Below are 18042 nucleotides of genomic sequence, written 5' to 3' on the forward strand. Positions count from 1 at the left end.
GAAAGGCAAAGTTAACCTGAGAGGTATTTGAACTCAGAATGTGAAGATGGATGAAATGCTGCTAAACATTTCTTATAAAGATTTAAAGAGGCTGATGGGTTTTTTAAGGGGGTGAAAATTTGTTCCTGCATTTTTCTAAGAGTAGCATGTATTAAGGGGTCCCAGTTCAATGAAGCAGATCTAAGGCAAAAAATAAAGAAATATTAAAAAAGTAAAAATAAAATCCTTACTCTCTACACATGCGTGAGTATATTTATGTTGTTTATGATTGTGTGTGTGTGTGTGCATGTGTGTGTAGAGTTGAGAGAAAGAGGAAAATTGGAGACTTAAGATGAAGGAGTAAGAAGTAAAAGCATAGGAAGTGGTTGGCGTTGGGAAGGGCATCTAGCTGTAGAAACTCTGCCAGATCAGATTGGAGCCTGGTGCAGCCTTCTGGCTTGCCAGTCCTCAGTCAAATCGTCCAACCCATGCTAGCATGGAAAGCAGACGTTAAACGATGATGATGATGATGATGAGAGAAGGATCCAGCTACAAGAGGATGGATAGATGGATAGATGAATGGCTGGATGGATAGGTAGAGACAGAAAAAACATTGGAAGGTAAAGAGAGGGCAAGAAAAAGATGAGAGGAGAGCTAGTTAAGAAATAGGAGAAAAAGAGAGTGCACAGAAGGAGAGAGAGAGATAGTGGGAAAGAGGGTTAGAGAGAGAGAAAGAGCATAGAGGTACAGAGAAGGAAGTAGACAGAGAGGTACAGAGAGAGGGAGAGATGAAGTGTAGGAAAAGAAAAAATAAGGTAATGTAGAGGAGAAAAGTAGGTTTCTTTTATCTCTACTAAGCAACACTAGTTTAAGCAAACAGTTGAGTAAGAACGAACACACACACACACACACAGACAGACAAGTACACTGAAGCACACGCACTCATACATACCCTCAGAGGTGCAGTAGTTCTTTTGTTATTGACTTGCACCAGGACAAGACGTGCAAGAAGGCAAGGGAAAGGAAATGTGAGGTGAGATTAGGGGTAGCAGGAAGAGGGGGAAAAATACTCATTTACTCTTTCTCTTTCTTCTCTGCTGATTCTCTCGTCAAACATAATTTATTTTGGAACAAGTCCTTTACTCCCTTATTTGCTCCCTCTCCACCCCACTCTCTCTCTCTCTCTCTCTCTTGCTTTTTCTGCATTCTTCAATTTTTCTGATCCTCCAGTCACACTTTGGTGGTGGTGGGATAAATTTCTTTTGAGGTTCCTTTCTTTACCAACCCCTTTTTTTTTTTTTTTGCACTGACCTAATGTCACCTTACACGACAAGAAAACAGATTATAAGGGGTTTGGGTATACAAAAGAAATAAATATAAAACAAACAACACAAAACAATATCAAAATATATAAACAGAAAGTGTAGGACGTTGTGGTGGGTGTGAGGACTTAGTGGGGACTGTACTATTGGGGTAGATGGTAGAGGGGTTGGAAGATAAAGGGATTAACATTTTTTAATTTTTGTTTTTCTAAATCAAATTTCAAATTGTGATTCCTTACCCATTTTTTTTTTTTAAGGATTAAGATAAGTTTGAGGATTTTCTCATTCAGAACAAAAAGAATGATAGAAATAATTCACCCTTTAGCATTTAAGCCGGCCATATCCAGCTCAAATATGCCCCCTGTTTTAAGTTCAAACTGGCCAGGTCTAGCCTCTCACACCTACCCTACAATGTCATCCTAAAAATAGACAATCACATTATCAAAATCTCAAAGCTGTGATACAATACATGATTAATTCAAAACAATATGAATAAATAAGCTTTACATTTCACAGAATAATCTGAATGTTAAAGGGTTAAACAAACAACTTCTAAAGTAATGGAAAACAACCCCCTACATTATTATTACTATTCTGTGTAATACCAAAATGCTACCTATTGCAATAAGTTATAGAAAGATTGGGAACAAAGTTAGCTTCAGTGGGGGTGAGGGTGAAACTCTGATTAATTCAGATCAGTTGAAAGCTTTCAATAAAGTCAACCTTCATTTCCTGATCCCTCCCTGAAAGTAGCTGGCTTGGACCTATTTTTGCAACCTGGATCACTGGTTTTCAGCCCCCTCTTGCTTATCATAGTCCTCCAGGCCATAATACAGGAATTCAAGACTGGCTGCCCCGAGGAGTTCCTCTATACTGATGACCTTGACCTTATGGCTGATTCACTACCAGAACTAGAAAAGAAATTTCAGGTGTGGGATGAAGTAGTGAGAAAGGGTCTTCAGACACTGGATCTCATTGATGAGATGACAAAGGACTGGGACTTGTGGTGATTTGCTGTACTTGAGAAGACATGTCGAGCTAAGTAAAATCGTGGCCATCCATACATACAGGCATGTCCTTTAGGGCCATGCCCCCACTCCCTCTGCTAACTGACAGGTCTTTGTCTTGTAGGTGCCATTGCCATGTAAAAGGCATCCAGCACACTCTGTAAAGTGGCAGGCGTTAGGAAGGGCATCCAGCCGTAAAAACCATGCCAAATCAGACAACTGGAGCCTGGACAACTCTCCAGCTGGCCGGCTCCTGTCAAACCATCCAACTCATGCCAGCATGGAAAATGAATGTTAGATGATGATGATTGGGCTATTATTAAAGAGAAATGGTAGTGGATTGGCAGAGTTGGTAAGTTGCCAAACAAAATGCCTTGTAGTATTTACTTAAGTCCTTTGTTCTAAACTCATATTCTATGGAGCTAAAAGTTTGCTTTCTTCCTACAAGGTTTGATGTAAAGTACTGCCCAAGCCCTTCCTCAAATGTATTGTCCCTGGTGCTTATATAAGAAATTATTATCATAATTTATTTCCATTAAGACAGTAACGAATTGGCAAAATTGGTTGAATTATGACCTAATTGCATAGCAGTGTTTAATTATGTCCCTTTATTTTCTGAGTTCAATCTCTACTCGAATCGGCTTTACCTTATCAATGATTGACAAAATTAGTAGTAGACTTAATACAGTCAACTGTCTGACTTGGACAATTAGTTCATTCTTTCATCAGATTACTCAGTCAAATGCAATGCTTATCTATTCACATTGTTTTGAACTTAATCATGATTTTTATCTTGTAGCTTTAGGATTTCGATGATGCAATTGTTTATTTTTTTTAGAAAGGCATTGTAGGTAGGGGTAGGTACGGGAGACTGGATCTGGTTGATTTGGTCATAAAACAGGTCGAATATTTGGGCTGGATATGGCTTGTCTAAATGCTAAAGAGTCATAATGATCATGAAGACACGAGTTCCAATTTCTGTAGTAGGGAAGTACTTTTTGAGATATATAATTGTTACACATTGAAACCCCTATAACAAATATGGCTAACCCATTTAGAAATTAGAAACATGACATAAGATAAGAAACAGCTCACAACAAAAACATATACAAGAAAAAAAACAAAAACAAACAAACATAGATGTCCTATTATCAGCTGCCTAGCACAAATCCTTATATTAAAACTTCAATCTAAACAATAATATATCCAATCTGGCAGATATGACAATGAATATCTGATTGCCATTGTTTTTTGTCATCAGAGAATACTTCTTCCCTTTTGACCAGTGGTTCTCAACCAAGGTCCAGATGAGCCTTAGGGGTCCATATGAGATTTTGTTGCTGATGTTTATGTGCAATAGGGTAAAGACCTAGAATTTCCAAATGTAGCTGGGAATGCAATTATTATTATTAGTCATGTTTGCCTTTCATTCTTTTGATGAAATAAGTACCAGTTACATACTGGGGTTGGTGTCATTGACTATCCCCGTCTCCCCAAAATTCCAGGCCTTGTGCCTCTAGTAGAAAGGATTATTATTATCTGTGCCTGCGGCATGTCTAAAGACTTTCGAGCGAGATCGTTGCCAGTGCCCCTGGACTGGCTCTTGTGCGGGTGGCACATAAAATACACCATTTTGAGCGTGGCCGTTGCCAGTACCGCCTGACTGGCCTTCGTAGGATTTTCGAGCGAGATCGTTGCCAGTGCCCCTGGACTGGCTCTTGTGCGGGTGGCACATAAAATACACCATTTTGAGTGTGGCCGTTGCCAGTACCGCCTGACTGGCCTTCGTAGGATTTTCGAGCGAGATCGTTGCCAGTGCCCCTAGACTGGCTCTTGTGCAGGTGGCACATACAATACACTATCTTGAGCGTGGCCATTGCCAGTACCGCCTGACTGGCCTTCGTGCGGGGGACACGTAAAAGCACCCACTACACTCTCTGAGTGGTTGGCGTTAGGAAGGGCATCCAGCCGTAGAAACTCTGCCAAATCAGATTGGAGCCTGGTGTAGCCATCTGGTTTCACCAGTCCTCAGTCAAATCGTCCAACCCATGCTAGCATGGAAAGCGGACGTTAAACGACGATGATGATGATGATCATCATCATTATGTGAGAACACATGACCTAGTGACATATTACATATTACCTAGTGACATATATATATATATATATATATATATATATATATATATATATATATATATATATATATATATATATATATATATATAAATATATAGTTTTAGGGAAAAGAACCAAGGTTCATGAACTCATCGATGAAAATCCACTGTCACATATAGAAAAATTAATAATTAAAAGCACAATAAATGAGTATAATATAATACAAAGTAAATATCATAAGATAAAGATAATAAAATGACTACACATGTTTCATAACTAATTTTTAAATAAAAGGAAATTTAAATCGATTAAAATCAATTAAAATCATCGAAAATAAATTCTATTAAAAAATACAGCTAATTGTCAGGTCTAAATACAACAATAATAATAATAAATAAATGTATGTATCAACCAACAATAAGTACCAAATGAATTTATATAAAATACTTATTTTATAAAGATAGAAAAATTATTAAAAATATCAAAATAATAAACATTCCATAATCATCCCTACATCTATTATAATATATGCTAACATGTATATTATATACAAAAACCAGCTTACATAAATTATTATTGTTTTAAATACAATTTGAACGAAGTTTAAGGTTAAAATAATAATAAAGATGATATTAGTATATATTTAACCGGTGTAATAGTTAAAGCTAGACTATTTAAACTATATAGTTTATATATATATATGTATGTATACATATATTATATTATTATATTATATTATTATGGGTGCAGGAGTGGCTGTGTGGTAAGTAGCTTGCTTACCAACCACATGGTTCCGGGTTTATTCCCACTGCATGGTATCTTGGGCAAGTGTCTTCTACTATAGCCTCTACCAAAGCCTTGTGAGTGGATTTGGTAGACGGAAACTGAAAGAAGCCTGTCGTATATATGTATATATATATATATATATATGTGTGTATGTGTGTGTGTGTGTGTATATGTTTGTGTGTCTGTGTTTGTCCCCCCAACATCGCTTGACAACCGATGCTGGTGTGTTTACGTCCCTGTAACTTAGCGGTTCGGCAAAAGAGACCGATAGAATAAGTACTAGGCTTACAAAGAATAAGTCCTGGGGTCAATTTGCTCAACTAAAGGCGGTGCTCCAGCATGGCCGCAGTCAAATGACTGAAACAAGTAAAAGAGTAAAAGAGAGTAAGAGTATATATATAATATATGTATGTGTGTGTGTGTGTGTTTGTGTGTGTGCATGCGTGTGTGTGTGTATGTGTGTTTGTGTAATGTTTCCTTATTTCAGATGGTAGGATGAGATATTTTGGAATGGCTATTACATATATTATATAAGTGCATTGTGATGTGATGTAAGGAATACACAGAACTTATTTGTTACCTTTTAGATTCGGTCCCTTAATATGGCGGAGGTTTTTTTTTTCTCTCCCCAAATTGTTTTAGCAGAACAAAAGTATCCAAGCTGCTCAATGGTGAAAAATCGAGTGCCTGACTAATAAGAATTGTCTTATGATGTTGACATGAGACACTGGTGGACAAACAGAGAGAGAGGGAGAGAGGAGAGGAGAGAAAGAAAGAAAGAAAGTGAGAGAGAAAGAGAGACCGAACAACTGACTGACTGATGGACAGACAGGCAGACAAACAGACAAGCAGAGATAGACAGACAAATTCTTGAGCTAAACTTTTGCACTAAAATGTATCCCTTGTCCCCCGCATCCCCTGTCCACCATTTCTCCATCTACTATGGTGAGGAGTAAAGGGGGTTAAGACAATAAGAACAGCAACAACAAAATAATAAAAATAATGATGATGATGAAGATGATGATGATGATGACAACAATGATGACAATGATGATGATAATAAAAATAATAATGTTTTTCTTTGTTGGCCAGAAGGGCTGAATAATAATAATAATAATAATAATAACAATGATGATGATGATGATAATAATAATAATAATAATAATAATAATAATAATAACAACGACAATGTCTCACACTATGCCCCATTACACCACATGAAAAAAAGAGAGAAGAAAGGATAAAATAAAATAAAACTGCACCCAAGCAAAAATGCAAACCCCTTATTTTACAAAAATAAGAACATAACTAAACAAACAAGGGATATGGGTGGAAGAGGACAGAAGGGAGGTGGAGAAAACATGGTGTGGTAATCTGTGTGTGTGTGCAGAGAGAGAGAGAGAGAGAGAGAGAGAGAGAGAGAGAGAGAGAGAATTGAGTGGGAGAGCAAGGGGCAGGGATAAGACAAGAATGCTTAGAAGTGCTACTGAAATAACAAAATAATGAAGGATAAAAAGGAACAAAAAAGAAAGGTAAGTAAATATTTTGACCCTTTTGGTCCCTTCACTTTGTCTCACTCTCTCTCTTTCTCAATCTCTTTTTGTTTAATTTTGCTGTTTGCCACAAAAAAAAAACAAAAAAACTAACAAAATTAAATCAAATATAGAAACTCCAAAGAATAAAGATGGCTGCCAAGGAAAACAAAAAAGGAAAGAAAAGAATGAGAAAATGTACAAAGAAACTATGATTCCCTCACCCCCACCCTCACACCCTTCTATGGTCTTTCAACACCAAATGACCCAAAGCCATGATTTAGTTCAGGTGAACATCAGAAATCAGAAATGCACTAGAAATACATATCCCATGATGCATTCTGCTAGGAGATCTTTACATAACGTCATCAATCCTTTACTCCCTCTACTTAAGCTGAGAGACAGTCCCAACGACTCAGCACCACTGCCAGCACCACCACCATGGGGGTTAACTCAACTTGCTAGAAACAGCAGTTGAATTCCTTCATGTCACTTTGTAGCATCTTAAAGAACACATTGATGATGTGATCCTGGGTCGCCCTGTCATCATCATCATCATCATCATCATCATCATCATCATCAACATCATAGTTTAACATCTGATTTCCATGCTGGCATGGGTTGGACGATTTGACAGAAGCTGGCCAGCCGGAGAGCTGTCTAGGCTCCAATTGTCTGTTTTGTCATGGTTTCTATGGCTAGATGCCCTTCCTAACACCAACCACTTTACAGAGTGTGCTGGGAGTGTTTTATGTGCTACTCACATAAGTGCATTTTACATGGTATCAGCATGGGTACATTTCACATAGGAGGCGCAATGGCCCAGTGGTTAGGGCAGCGGACTCGCGGTCATAGGATCGCGGTTTCGATTCCCAGACTGGGCGTTGTGAGTGTTTATTGAGTGAAAACACCTAAAGTTCCACGAGGCTCCGGCAGGGGATGGTGGCGAACCCTGCTGTACTCTTCCACCACAACTTTCTCTCACTCTTACTTCCTATTTCTGTGGTACCTGTACTTCAAAGGGCCAGCCTTGTCACACTCTGTGTCACGCTGAATCTCCCCGAGAACTATGTTAAGGGTACACGTGTCTGTGGAGTGCTCAGCCATTTGCACATTAATTTCATGAGCAGGCTGTTCTGTTGATCAGATCAACTAGAACCCTCGACGCCGTAAGCGACAGAGTGCCAACACACACATTTCACATGGCATGAGTGTATTTCATGTGGCATTGATGCCTACAAGACAAAGTCCTCTCAGTTGGGAGAGGGAGTGGGGGGCATGGCCATAAAGGACGTGCCTGTATGTATGTATGTATGGATGGCCGAAATATGAGATGGTCACTGCTGCTATGTTTTTTTTTTTATAGGTGTGCTTGATCAGGGCTGATCTGGGGGTTAAACTGACAACAGCAACAACAACAACAACAAATGAACTAACAAGGGAATCTCTATGGGGGTCGCTCAACCCGCTAGAAATAGCAACCAAATCTCCATTAAATCATTGTCTTGAATAAGAAAGGACACATTAGATAAAGAAAGGATGTTCACCACTGGGATGCCTTTGACTATTCAACTGCGCAATCATTGACCAAGAGCTATACAATAGCCATAACAACAACAACAACAGAAATATGAGGACCTTTATGTGGTTGGTTGACCTGCAAGAAATAGCTGCCATATTTTCCTCAACTCACACACCCACCAGCTTAAATAAGAAAGAACGCATTAGATAAATTGCAGTCCTATATATTACTAAAATATCACAGATCAATTAGATTAAAGTTGATTTGGTGCTAAATAACCACTACCATCATCATCACCACCACCATCACACACACACACACATATATGTGTATATGTGTGTGTGTATATATATATATATATATCATCATCATCATCATCATCGTTTAACATCCGCTTTCCATGCTAGCATGGGTTGGACGATTTGACTGAGGACTGGTGAAACCGGATGGCAACACCAGGCTCCAGTCTGATTTGGCAGAGTTTCTACAGCTGGATGCCCTTCCTAACGCCAACCACTCAGAGAGTGTAGTGGGTGCTTTTACGTGTCACCCGCACGAAAACGACCACGCTCGAAATGGTGTCTTTTATGTGCCACCCGCACAAGCCAGTCCAGGGGCACTGGCAACGATCTCGCTTGAAAATCCTACAGGAGCCAGTCAGGCGGTACTGGCAACGGCCACGCTCAAAATGGTGCATCTCATGTGCCACCCGCACAAGAACCAGTCCAGGGGCACTGGCAACGATCTTACTTGGCTTGCCGGGTCTTCTCACGCACAGCACATTTCCAAAGGTCTCGGTCAGTAGTCATCGCCTCGGTGAGGCCCAATGTACGAAGGTCTTGCCTCACCACCTCAGCCCAGGTCTTCCTGGGCCTACCCCTTCCACGGGTTCCCTCAACTGTTAGGGTGTGGCACTTTTTCACGCAGCTATCCTCCTCCATTCTCACCACATGTCCATACCAGCGCAATCGTCTCTCTTGCACGCCACAACTGATGCTTCTAATGTTCAGCTTTTCTCTCAAGATACTTACACTCTGACGGGTATTCACATTGACATTACACACACATATATATATATATATATATATATATATATATACACACACACATATACACATATATATACATATATATAGTTGAGGTGTATTCCATTAAGAATGTATTAGAGTACAAAATAGAGCTTGTTGTATTGAAATATGTGTAGTGGTCATTAAACAGCTGTTGAATCATACTCCCTCTTCCTTTTGACTCTATTTATTCTTTCCTTGTTATATATATATATATATGGGGGTTCGTTCCACTGCTTGCAATATATATCGGGTGCAGATTGCATTGATAACCAGCTGGAAGAGGTTCTTCCTGGGGTTAAAAACAGTAGTAACATCAATTCCTATGGGACAGCCATATTGATGTGGTGATAAACATTACTTCTCAGCATATTTACTACTTTCATCTCTTATAGAAAAATTTTCTAACTAGCTACTTTGCTTATATATATATATATATATATATATATATATATATGTGGCTTGCTTGTTTGTTGTACCTTGTTTATCATTTTGTCCATGTTCCTTTGCCACGTCATGTACCCAGTTATGTATCTATATGTACATGTAGATGAAGGTATGTACATACATGTACATATATATGCATATACTCATATATTGTTTATATATATATATATATATATATATATATATATATATATATAATAATAATAATAATAATAATAATAATAATAATATTAGGGATAAAAATCCAAATTTACAGGTAAAAACTCAATTAAATTCAATTTATCAAAAATTAAAATTAAATTAAGTTTCACAGTATAAAATATAAATATATATTATATGTGACAGTGGATTTTCATCGATGAGTTCATGAACCTTGGTTCTCTCCCTAAAACTATATATATGTAGGCATAGGAGTGGCTGTGTGGTAAGTAGCTTGCTTATCAACCACATGGTCCAGGGTTCAGTCCCACTGCGTGGCACCTTGGGCAAGTGTCTTCTACTATAGCCTCGGGCCGACCAAAGCCTTGTGAGTGGATTTGGTAGGCGGAAACTGAAAGAAGCCCGTCATATATATATATATCCATATCACGTCCTCACTTTGTTGTTTTTTTGTTTTTTTGTTATTGTGTTTTTGAACTATATATATATATATATATATATATATATATATATATGTATGTATGTGTGTATGTGTTTGTATGTCTGTGTTTGTCCCCCCAACATCGCTTGACAACCGATGCTGGTGTGTTTATGTCCCCGTAACTTAGCGGTTCGGCTAAAGACCGATAGAATAAGTACTAGGCTTCCAAAGAATAAGTCCTGGGGTCGATTTGCTCGACTAAAGGCGGTGCTCCAGCATAGCCACAGTCAAAAGACTGAAACAAGTAAAAGAGTATGTATGTATGTGCATCTGTTTTTTTCCCCACTACTGCTTAACAACTGGAGTTGGTTGGTTTACATTCCCCTTACATTGCAGTTCAAAAGAGACTGACAGAATAACCACCAGACTTACAAATAAGTACGAGGGTTGCCTTGTTCGATTAAATCCTCCAAGGTGCTGCCTCAGTATAGCCTTGGTCATAGAGGTAGAACAGACTAAAAAACACAACTGAATGACCTGATGACCTAACAGAAAGAGGTCACTGATGGTGGTGGTGGTGGTGGTGGTGGTAGTGGTGGTAATGGTGGTGGTGGTTTCCATAGTAATAAGTTACATTAGCAAATCCAACAGATGGTCATAGTGAACCTTTGTCTTCTCCATCCCACTGCTCTATCATCACCTTTCTCCTTCTCTTCTGTACCTTACAACACTATCGAGTAACACCACCGTCACCGCCATGAAATAGCACAGTAAAAAAAAATCCATAACTTGTACATGCACTGGAGTGCACTGCTGCTGTAAATATGACTAAAATGTCCTCTGTCAGTTTGATTTCTAAACATAGGCTCAAGGCCTTGAATTTCAAAGGAGGTTATGACAGTGGTGATGATGTTGATGATGGTGGTGGTGACGGCAGTAAAGGAACAAGGAACTGTAGGTTATATCTATACTATCCCCAGTAGCTGACAGGTATCAATTTTATTGATGTAACAATGTTGTTGGTATTGTTGTTGCAGTCAATTCCCAGGGTAGCCATCATTGAACAAATCTATGACTGAAGGTGCTCCAGTGTTGACCATCACATCATTTTGTATGTACATCAAGGACTATATTGTCCAGTGTGTTTATCTTTAGTTAAAAGTAGCTTAAAAGCTGCACTCTGTGAGGACTTTTAAGCTGGCTCCTGTGGTGGGCTAATTTGGCCTGTGACCCAAAACTAAAGAGAACTAAATAACATGACTATAATATACATTATTTACATTATTAACATATGACAGATATTTTTCCTCATCTTGTTTGTTGTTAACACAATGTTTCGGCTGATATACCCTCCAGCCTTCATCAGGTGTCTTGAGGAAATTTTGAACCTGGGTTTTCGTTCCTAAGGTATTTTTTGATGTTGTTGTTGTTATTATTATTATTATTATTATTATTATTCAAATCACTGCCTGGAATCGAACTTGGAATCTTGGGGTTAGTAGTCCGCACTCTTAACCACTATGCCATATGCCCCCCACCAGGCATAATGTTTTGAGTGTCTGTATGTATGAGCATGTGTGCAATACACGTGGTGGTCTAATGTTTACTAAGAGGGATTTTACACATCAGCATTCTTTGGTTCCAGAACAGAAAGAAGGGACCACCACCACCGCCGCTGCCACCGCTGCTGCCACCACCACCACCACCACCACCACCAGGTGTTAGCTTTGTTTGAACTATTATAAAAATTTCTCCGACAGCACAACGATACATTGTCTCACAGATCAGATGCCAGAACCTCTCCCCATTTGTAGGGGGTGGGGGTGGGTGATTTTGGTGGGTGGTGAAAAGAGGGGAAACTGTGAGTCAGTTTTTCTTTTACAAGTGCTTTTTTTTTTTTGAGATTTATTTATTTGTTTATTTCTTTATCTCAATTTAGGGGACTGCTTGCTATATATTCACCGTTTTCTGTTTATTTTTGGCAAAGGTAGCATGGGTTGTTTGGAGAGTACTTGTTGGTGATGTTGTTTAGCCCCTGGTCTGCTCAGTCAGATAAAGCAGACATACGATCCAAAGTAATGACCATACATGGCCATCCCACTTTGTTTTCAGAGACGGTGCATCCAGGACCACAGTGTTTGTGTGTGTGCGTACATATGCATGTATTTATGTTTATTTTTTCCAATATAATGTCACTGTGGCAGTGTATTTGTCAAGCTGGCTGGCACCTCTCAGTAATATTTTCTTTCTCCCCCCCCCCCCCCCGCCACCAACATTTTCTCACAGTGAAAAATCCTGAACTTTTTTTTACTTTCCAAGTCTCAACTACAATTATGGAGACTTGAAAAAGAATAAATAGAGTTTATTATGCCAAGAATGTAACAGCAGAAGTTAATCTCAAAATCCATTCCTCTGAGATAACACAATGAAATAAATAAATAAATAAATAAATAAATAAATAAATAAATAACTATAAATAGAAATAAAAGTAAAAATGCTACTACTACTAACAATCCTTTCTACTACAGGCACAATGCCTGGAATTCATGGGGGAAAAGGGGCTGGCTGATTACATTGACTTCAGTGTTCAATAGGTACTTAGTTTATTGATCCCAGAAGAATGAAAGGCAAAGTCAATCTTGGCAGAATTTGAACTTTGAATGTAAAGACGGACAAAATGCTGCTGGAACCATGTGGTTGGGAAGTAAGCTTCTTACCACACAGCCATGCCTGTGCGTACATTTGGTGACATTAATTGAATTATCATTTTTTCATTCAATATAAGATGGAATGATACATAAGAATCATAATAAATACAGAATGTCTGTTACCGAATTTCTATGAATTTGTAGCCATTTGGGTGAAACAGTTTCCAGATAAAGCAATGTAGAATCCATGCTTTCAGTCCATCTGTTCTTGTCTAAACTTGTAAAAGTTTTCTGGTTTTCAAAATATTTCAAAGTTAGTTTTAAACATCTGTTGATTATAAATAAAAAAAATGAGTGATTATACACATGCACACAGATGAACAAACAAGATTCATATTCTAGAGAAGTAGATATTGTGTCACTTAATAGAATCAAAGGGCAGTGAATTGGTAGGATCATAACAGAGTTGTAAAAGTGTCAGATAAAATGCTTTGTGGTGTTTGTTCTGCCACTAGATGCTCTGAGCTCAAATCCTGATGAGGCTGACTTTACTTTCAGTCTTTTTGGGGGTATATAACAGATGCACCAATCCTGGTACTTAATTGGCGAAACACTGGGGTCAATGTAATTGACTAGTCCTCTCCCTGCCAAATTTCAGGCCTTGTGCCTTTAGTAGAAAGAGTCGTCATCGTCATTAGTGATGAGTGGCTGAATTGGCAAAAGAAAATCAAAATCAGTGTTTTAGTTTTTCTTTCAACAGATTATCAAGTAGATATTTATGAGTGGTATTGATCATCTCAAGCAAACATTAAAAAGACAAAAAAAAAAAAAAAAAAGAATCAAAGTAAATTTATTTAAAGGCATTAAGAGAAAAAGCAAACTTACTTAACAACTGCTGTTTTCTCTTGTAAGGTTAATTCAAAGAATGTTTCAATTGAGTAAATCTCTGATAGGATATGTAGCATGATGGTTCGGAAAGCAAGGCATAAACATGGTACACTGAAGAAATAGAGAAAATAACAATGAATTCGTCTGTTGTTGTTGTTGGCACTCCGTCGCTTACGACGTCGAGGGTTCCTGTTGATCCGATCAACGGAACAGCCTGCTCGTGAAATTAACCTGCAAGTGGATGAGCACTCCACAGACACGTGTACCCTTAATGTAGTTCTCGGGGATATTCAGCGTGACACAGTGTGATAAGGCTGACCCCTTTGAATTACAGGCACAACAGAAACAGGAAGTAAGAGTGAGAGAAAGTTGTGGTGAAAGAGTACAGCAGGGTTCACCGCTATCCCCTGTCGGAGCCTTGTGGAGCTTTTAGGTGTTTTACGCTCAATAAACACTCACAACGCCCGGTCTGGGAATCGAAACCGCGATCCTATGACCGCGAGTCCGCTGCCCTAACCACTGGGCGATTGCGCCTCCACTATGAATTCTTCTATGGCAGATAGAAAAGAATAATTTTCTTGTAATTGTTGTTGTTGTTGTTTAGTCTCTTGTCAGCTCTGATTGAGCAGATTTATGATCAAAATTATTCTAGCTATGACAATCTAATTTTTTTTTTTTTTAGCTGTGTGAAGAGAACTGAGGACAATATTAATTATCTGATATATTCTTTTTTTTAATCGTTTTGATACCTGAGACTACCATTGGTTCTATGGTACAAACTTTCTGTTTAGAGTGATCAGATTTACAATCCTGCAAAATTTTCATATGAATTCATATTTTCAGTTCTATTTTTCCTGTTTGCATCAACATACCTATATGTACACATACACATGCGTGTGTGCACGCACGCACACACACACAAGGAGCCTCTTTCAGTTTCCATCTACCAAATCTACTTACAAGGCTTTGGTTGGCTCATGGCATAACAGAAAACATGCCTTAGGTACCATAGAGCAGTACCGAATCTGAGACCACATGGTTGGAAAACAAGCTTCTCAACTACATAGCAGTGTCTAAAACTTATTTTAATAAATTCTTCATTGTCTTCAAAATTAACTTCAACAGAAATATGGTAACGAAAGAGTTAAGGTGAACTTTGAAGGAGATTTGGTTGCCACTGGTAGCAGGCCGAGTAAACAAAGCTTTGCTGCTCCATTGAGTTTTCAATGTTCTATATTAGAATATTAGGGAGAGTGGACCACTGAACTCAATGCGTATTTTTCATTCTCTATCTATTTGTTTCCTCTTATTCCTTTCTGTCAAAGAGCGTAGGCTCAAAATGTAAAGACATTTCCATTTTTCCTGAGCATTAAACTAATAGACTTGCTAATTGTTCCTACACCTGTCTTCATCTTTGTTTTGCTATAAATTTGAATGATAGGTAGATAGATAGATAGATAGATAGAGAAAGAGAGAGAGAGAGTAAGCTGACCTTGAAACCATTGTCTTCAAAGTGACCCGGGCCCTTGACCTCAGTTTCTTCTGTTTCAGTAAATCCATTTTCTGTCTGATGTTCTCTTCTGTTTGTTGCAGTACTTCAACACCATGCTGGGATACCCGTTGTAATAATAACATAACTTCATTGGTCTGAATAGTGACTGTGCTGTTTTCAGGTGAAGCCTACAAAATATATTTGGCAGCATTTCAAAAATTTTGAAGCATGTTTCCCAACCGCATGGTTCCAGGTTCAGTCCCACTGCATGGCACCTTGGGCAAGAGTCTTCTACTATAGCCTCGGGCTGACCAGAGCCTTGTGAGTGGACCTGTCAGATCATCCTATCAGAGCCTCATTCTCATTTGATGCAGCAACTACAGGCTGGAAGAGACCCCATGGCAGGCCTTGCACCAGATGGCTGGATGTGATTAAGGAAGATCTTCAGAGGCTCAACATCATCCTGGAGGATGCAGAAGGAAAGGCACAGGACTGTCAGTGATGGGGGACACTGGTGGATCTGGTCTACTCAGCACACTAAGATGTCTCTATGACCTTTAACCTGATGACTTAAGTCGCATTGAGCAAGAGTACAAGTGGGTGAGCGATCCACTCTGATGCTCTTATGACTCTGCTAATTCACCATCTTTGATAGAGAAATATAGGAATAAGGAAATTGAAAGTCTGAAACAAATTTACCATTGTGTTTTGAGGTTTTTTCTGTCCCAGATATAATGTATTCAGAGAATGAGAAACCAGTTCTTTGATAACTGGACCATTTCTTGAATTCTGAAGACAACTGAAAAAAATAAGAAATTTCAATGAAAAAAATCAGAAGGTATATAAGATATAACATTAAAGCTTTGAGAGTGGATTTGGTAGATGGAAACTGAAAGAAGCATATAGTATTCATTACATAGTTTTTGTATAGGTAGCATTTATAGGTAGTTAATAATAAACAACCATTCTCACAGAAACGATCGTCACATTAAGGAATATTGTCTTCATTCATTATTATTATTTGCTCTGCAATCAATGTACTGTAACTAGTTGTAATACAATTCTTGGATTTGCAGAGTACTTGATTATTAATTGATTAACTAATTAATTAATGATGAATTGACTGTTTGATTAATGAAGTATACTGTTGGTATTCCTTTATAAGCACTCAGCCAGATACTCGAATGAAGTGTCATGTGTAAGTTGGACCTATTAATATAAATATCTTTATATTTATACTTTAAAATTCATCATCTGAAAGTCTCCACTTTTTGCTTTCTCCCATTTTGCACGTATACATATATACATATTTTGTATTTCATACCTAAACTGTTATATTTGATATATTTAATGTAATTAATTTGTTTATCTACATAATTGCCTCTATACCCACTCAATTGGATCCCTCTTATAACCTTTCTTTACCATGTGGAATTGATCTCCTGTAAAGACATCAGAGTCTAAGTTTGAATCTTTTGAGTATATATACGCACATGCACATGTTACAGGTATCAAAAATACTGAAACCTATTCTTTAGGGTCCTTTCCTTGCCTTCCCATTATATTTCCAATGTAGCTTTTTATGTGCTGGTGCCACATAAAAAGGTACTCAGTCCACACTACGGGGTTGTTGGTGTTAGGCAAGGTATCCTGCCATAAAAACCATGCCAAAACAGACACAGTAGCCTGATGTAGTTTTCATTCTGGTCAGCCCCTGTCAAACTGTCCAACCCATGCCAGCATGGAAGATGGACATTAAATGATGATGGTCTTCTATATATGAAACAAACATAAGTTTTAATATAACTATAAATTCCTCATTTCAGAAATATAGAATTGTATTATCCCAGCATGGAAGGCGGATGTTAAACAATGATGATGATGATGAATTGGTATGGAGCTGACATAAGTCATCAGTGGTGCTTTATAAGTCTTAAAAATTTACACTGTCTACAGGCAAAGTATAGTGGATAAAGGTGCTGAAATGCAGTGCAGTCACCTAGCAATTCTGATTTAATCCCGGGCAAGGAACTAAGCTGAATCACAAGACACCTGAAGAAAGCTGGAGTGTACACAGCCAAAGTGTAGTGAAAGCAGCTACCAAGTTGAGGACACCACTCCGACTAATATATAATATAAAATTCCTCATCTCAGAAATATAGAACTGGAAACAATTATATACAGAATTTTAATAGATAATTAAGCAATTGTCTGGTGTCATTTTACCTGATCAGTTCTGACTTACAGATGTCGTTGAGCCAAGGAAACATTAAACTATCAGCCACTTCAACTGCTTTTGCCATTATAGTGAACAGTGATGATGGTGGTTGTTGTTGTGAAGGTAGTGATGATGGTGTTTGTTGTTGTTGTGATTCAACATCAAGGTGAGTAGCTTGGATTTCATTTGCTGCATTTAATCTGAAACTGAAAACAGACATTCATGAATGAAGAATTAAAGAATAAATTTACATAGGCGCAGGAGTGGCTGTGTGGTAAGTAGCTTACTTACCAACCACATGGTCCTGGGTTCAGTCCCACTACGTGGCACCTTGGGCCAACCAGAGCCTTGTGAGTGGATTTGGTAGACAGAAACTGGAAGAAGCCTGTCGTATATGTATATATATATATATATATATATATATATATATATATAT

The 18042-nt window shown here is 38.1% G+C and overlaps 1 protein-coding gene across 5 annotated transcripts in view; it reads right to left on the bottom strand.

Annotated features, from left to right (window-relative positions):
* The window catches only part of LOC106875224 (endoplasmic reticulum membrane-associated RNA degradation protein), a 41129-nt gene that overhangs the window by 4599 nt on the left and 18488 nt on the right, over positions 1-18042 (bottom strand). For 3 of the 5 annotated variants that reach the window (XM_014923277.3, XM_014923279.3, XM_014923276.3), the window contains 5 exons: positions 17615-17812; positions 16088-16187; positions 15389-15576; positions 13894-14007; positions 13192-13336 (listed from right to left, as the gene is read on the bottom strand). In XM_014923277.3, the coding sequence (XP_014778763.1) occupies positions 13192-13336; positions 13894-14007; positions 15389-15576; positions 16088-16187; positions 17615-17812 (745 nt within the window). The remainder of the gene's footprint in view (positions 1-13191; positions 13337-13893; positions 14008-15388; positions 15577-16087; positions 16188-17614; positions 17813-18042) is intronic. The other 2 variants (XM_089359600.1, XM_014923278.3) reach the window with 1 other exon arrangement.

Source organism: Octopus bimaculoides, chromosome 11 (genome assembly GCF_046866305.1).
Source record: "Octopus bimaculoides isolate indiv1 chromosome 11, ASM4686630v1, whole genome shotgun sequence".
Lineage (NCBI taxonomy): Eukaryota > Metazoa > Mollusca > Cephalopoda > Octopoda > Octopodidae > Octopus > Octopus bimaculoides.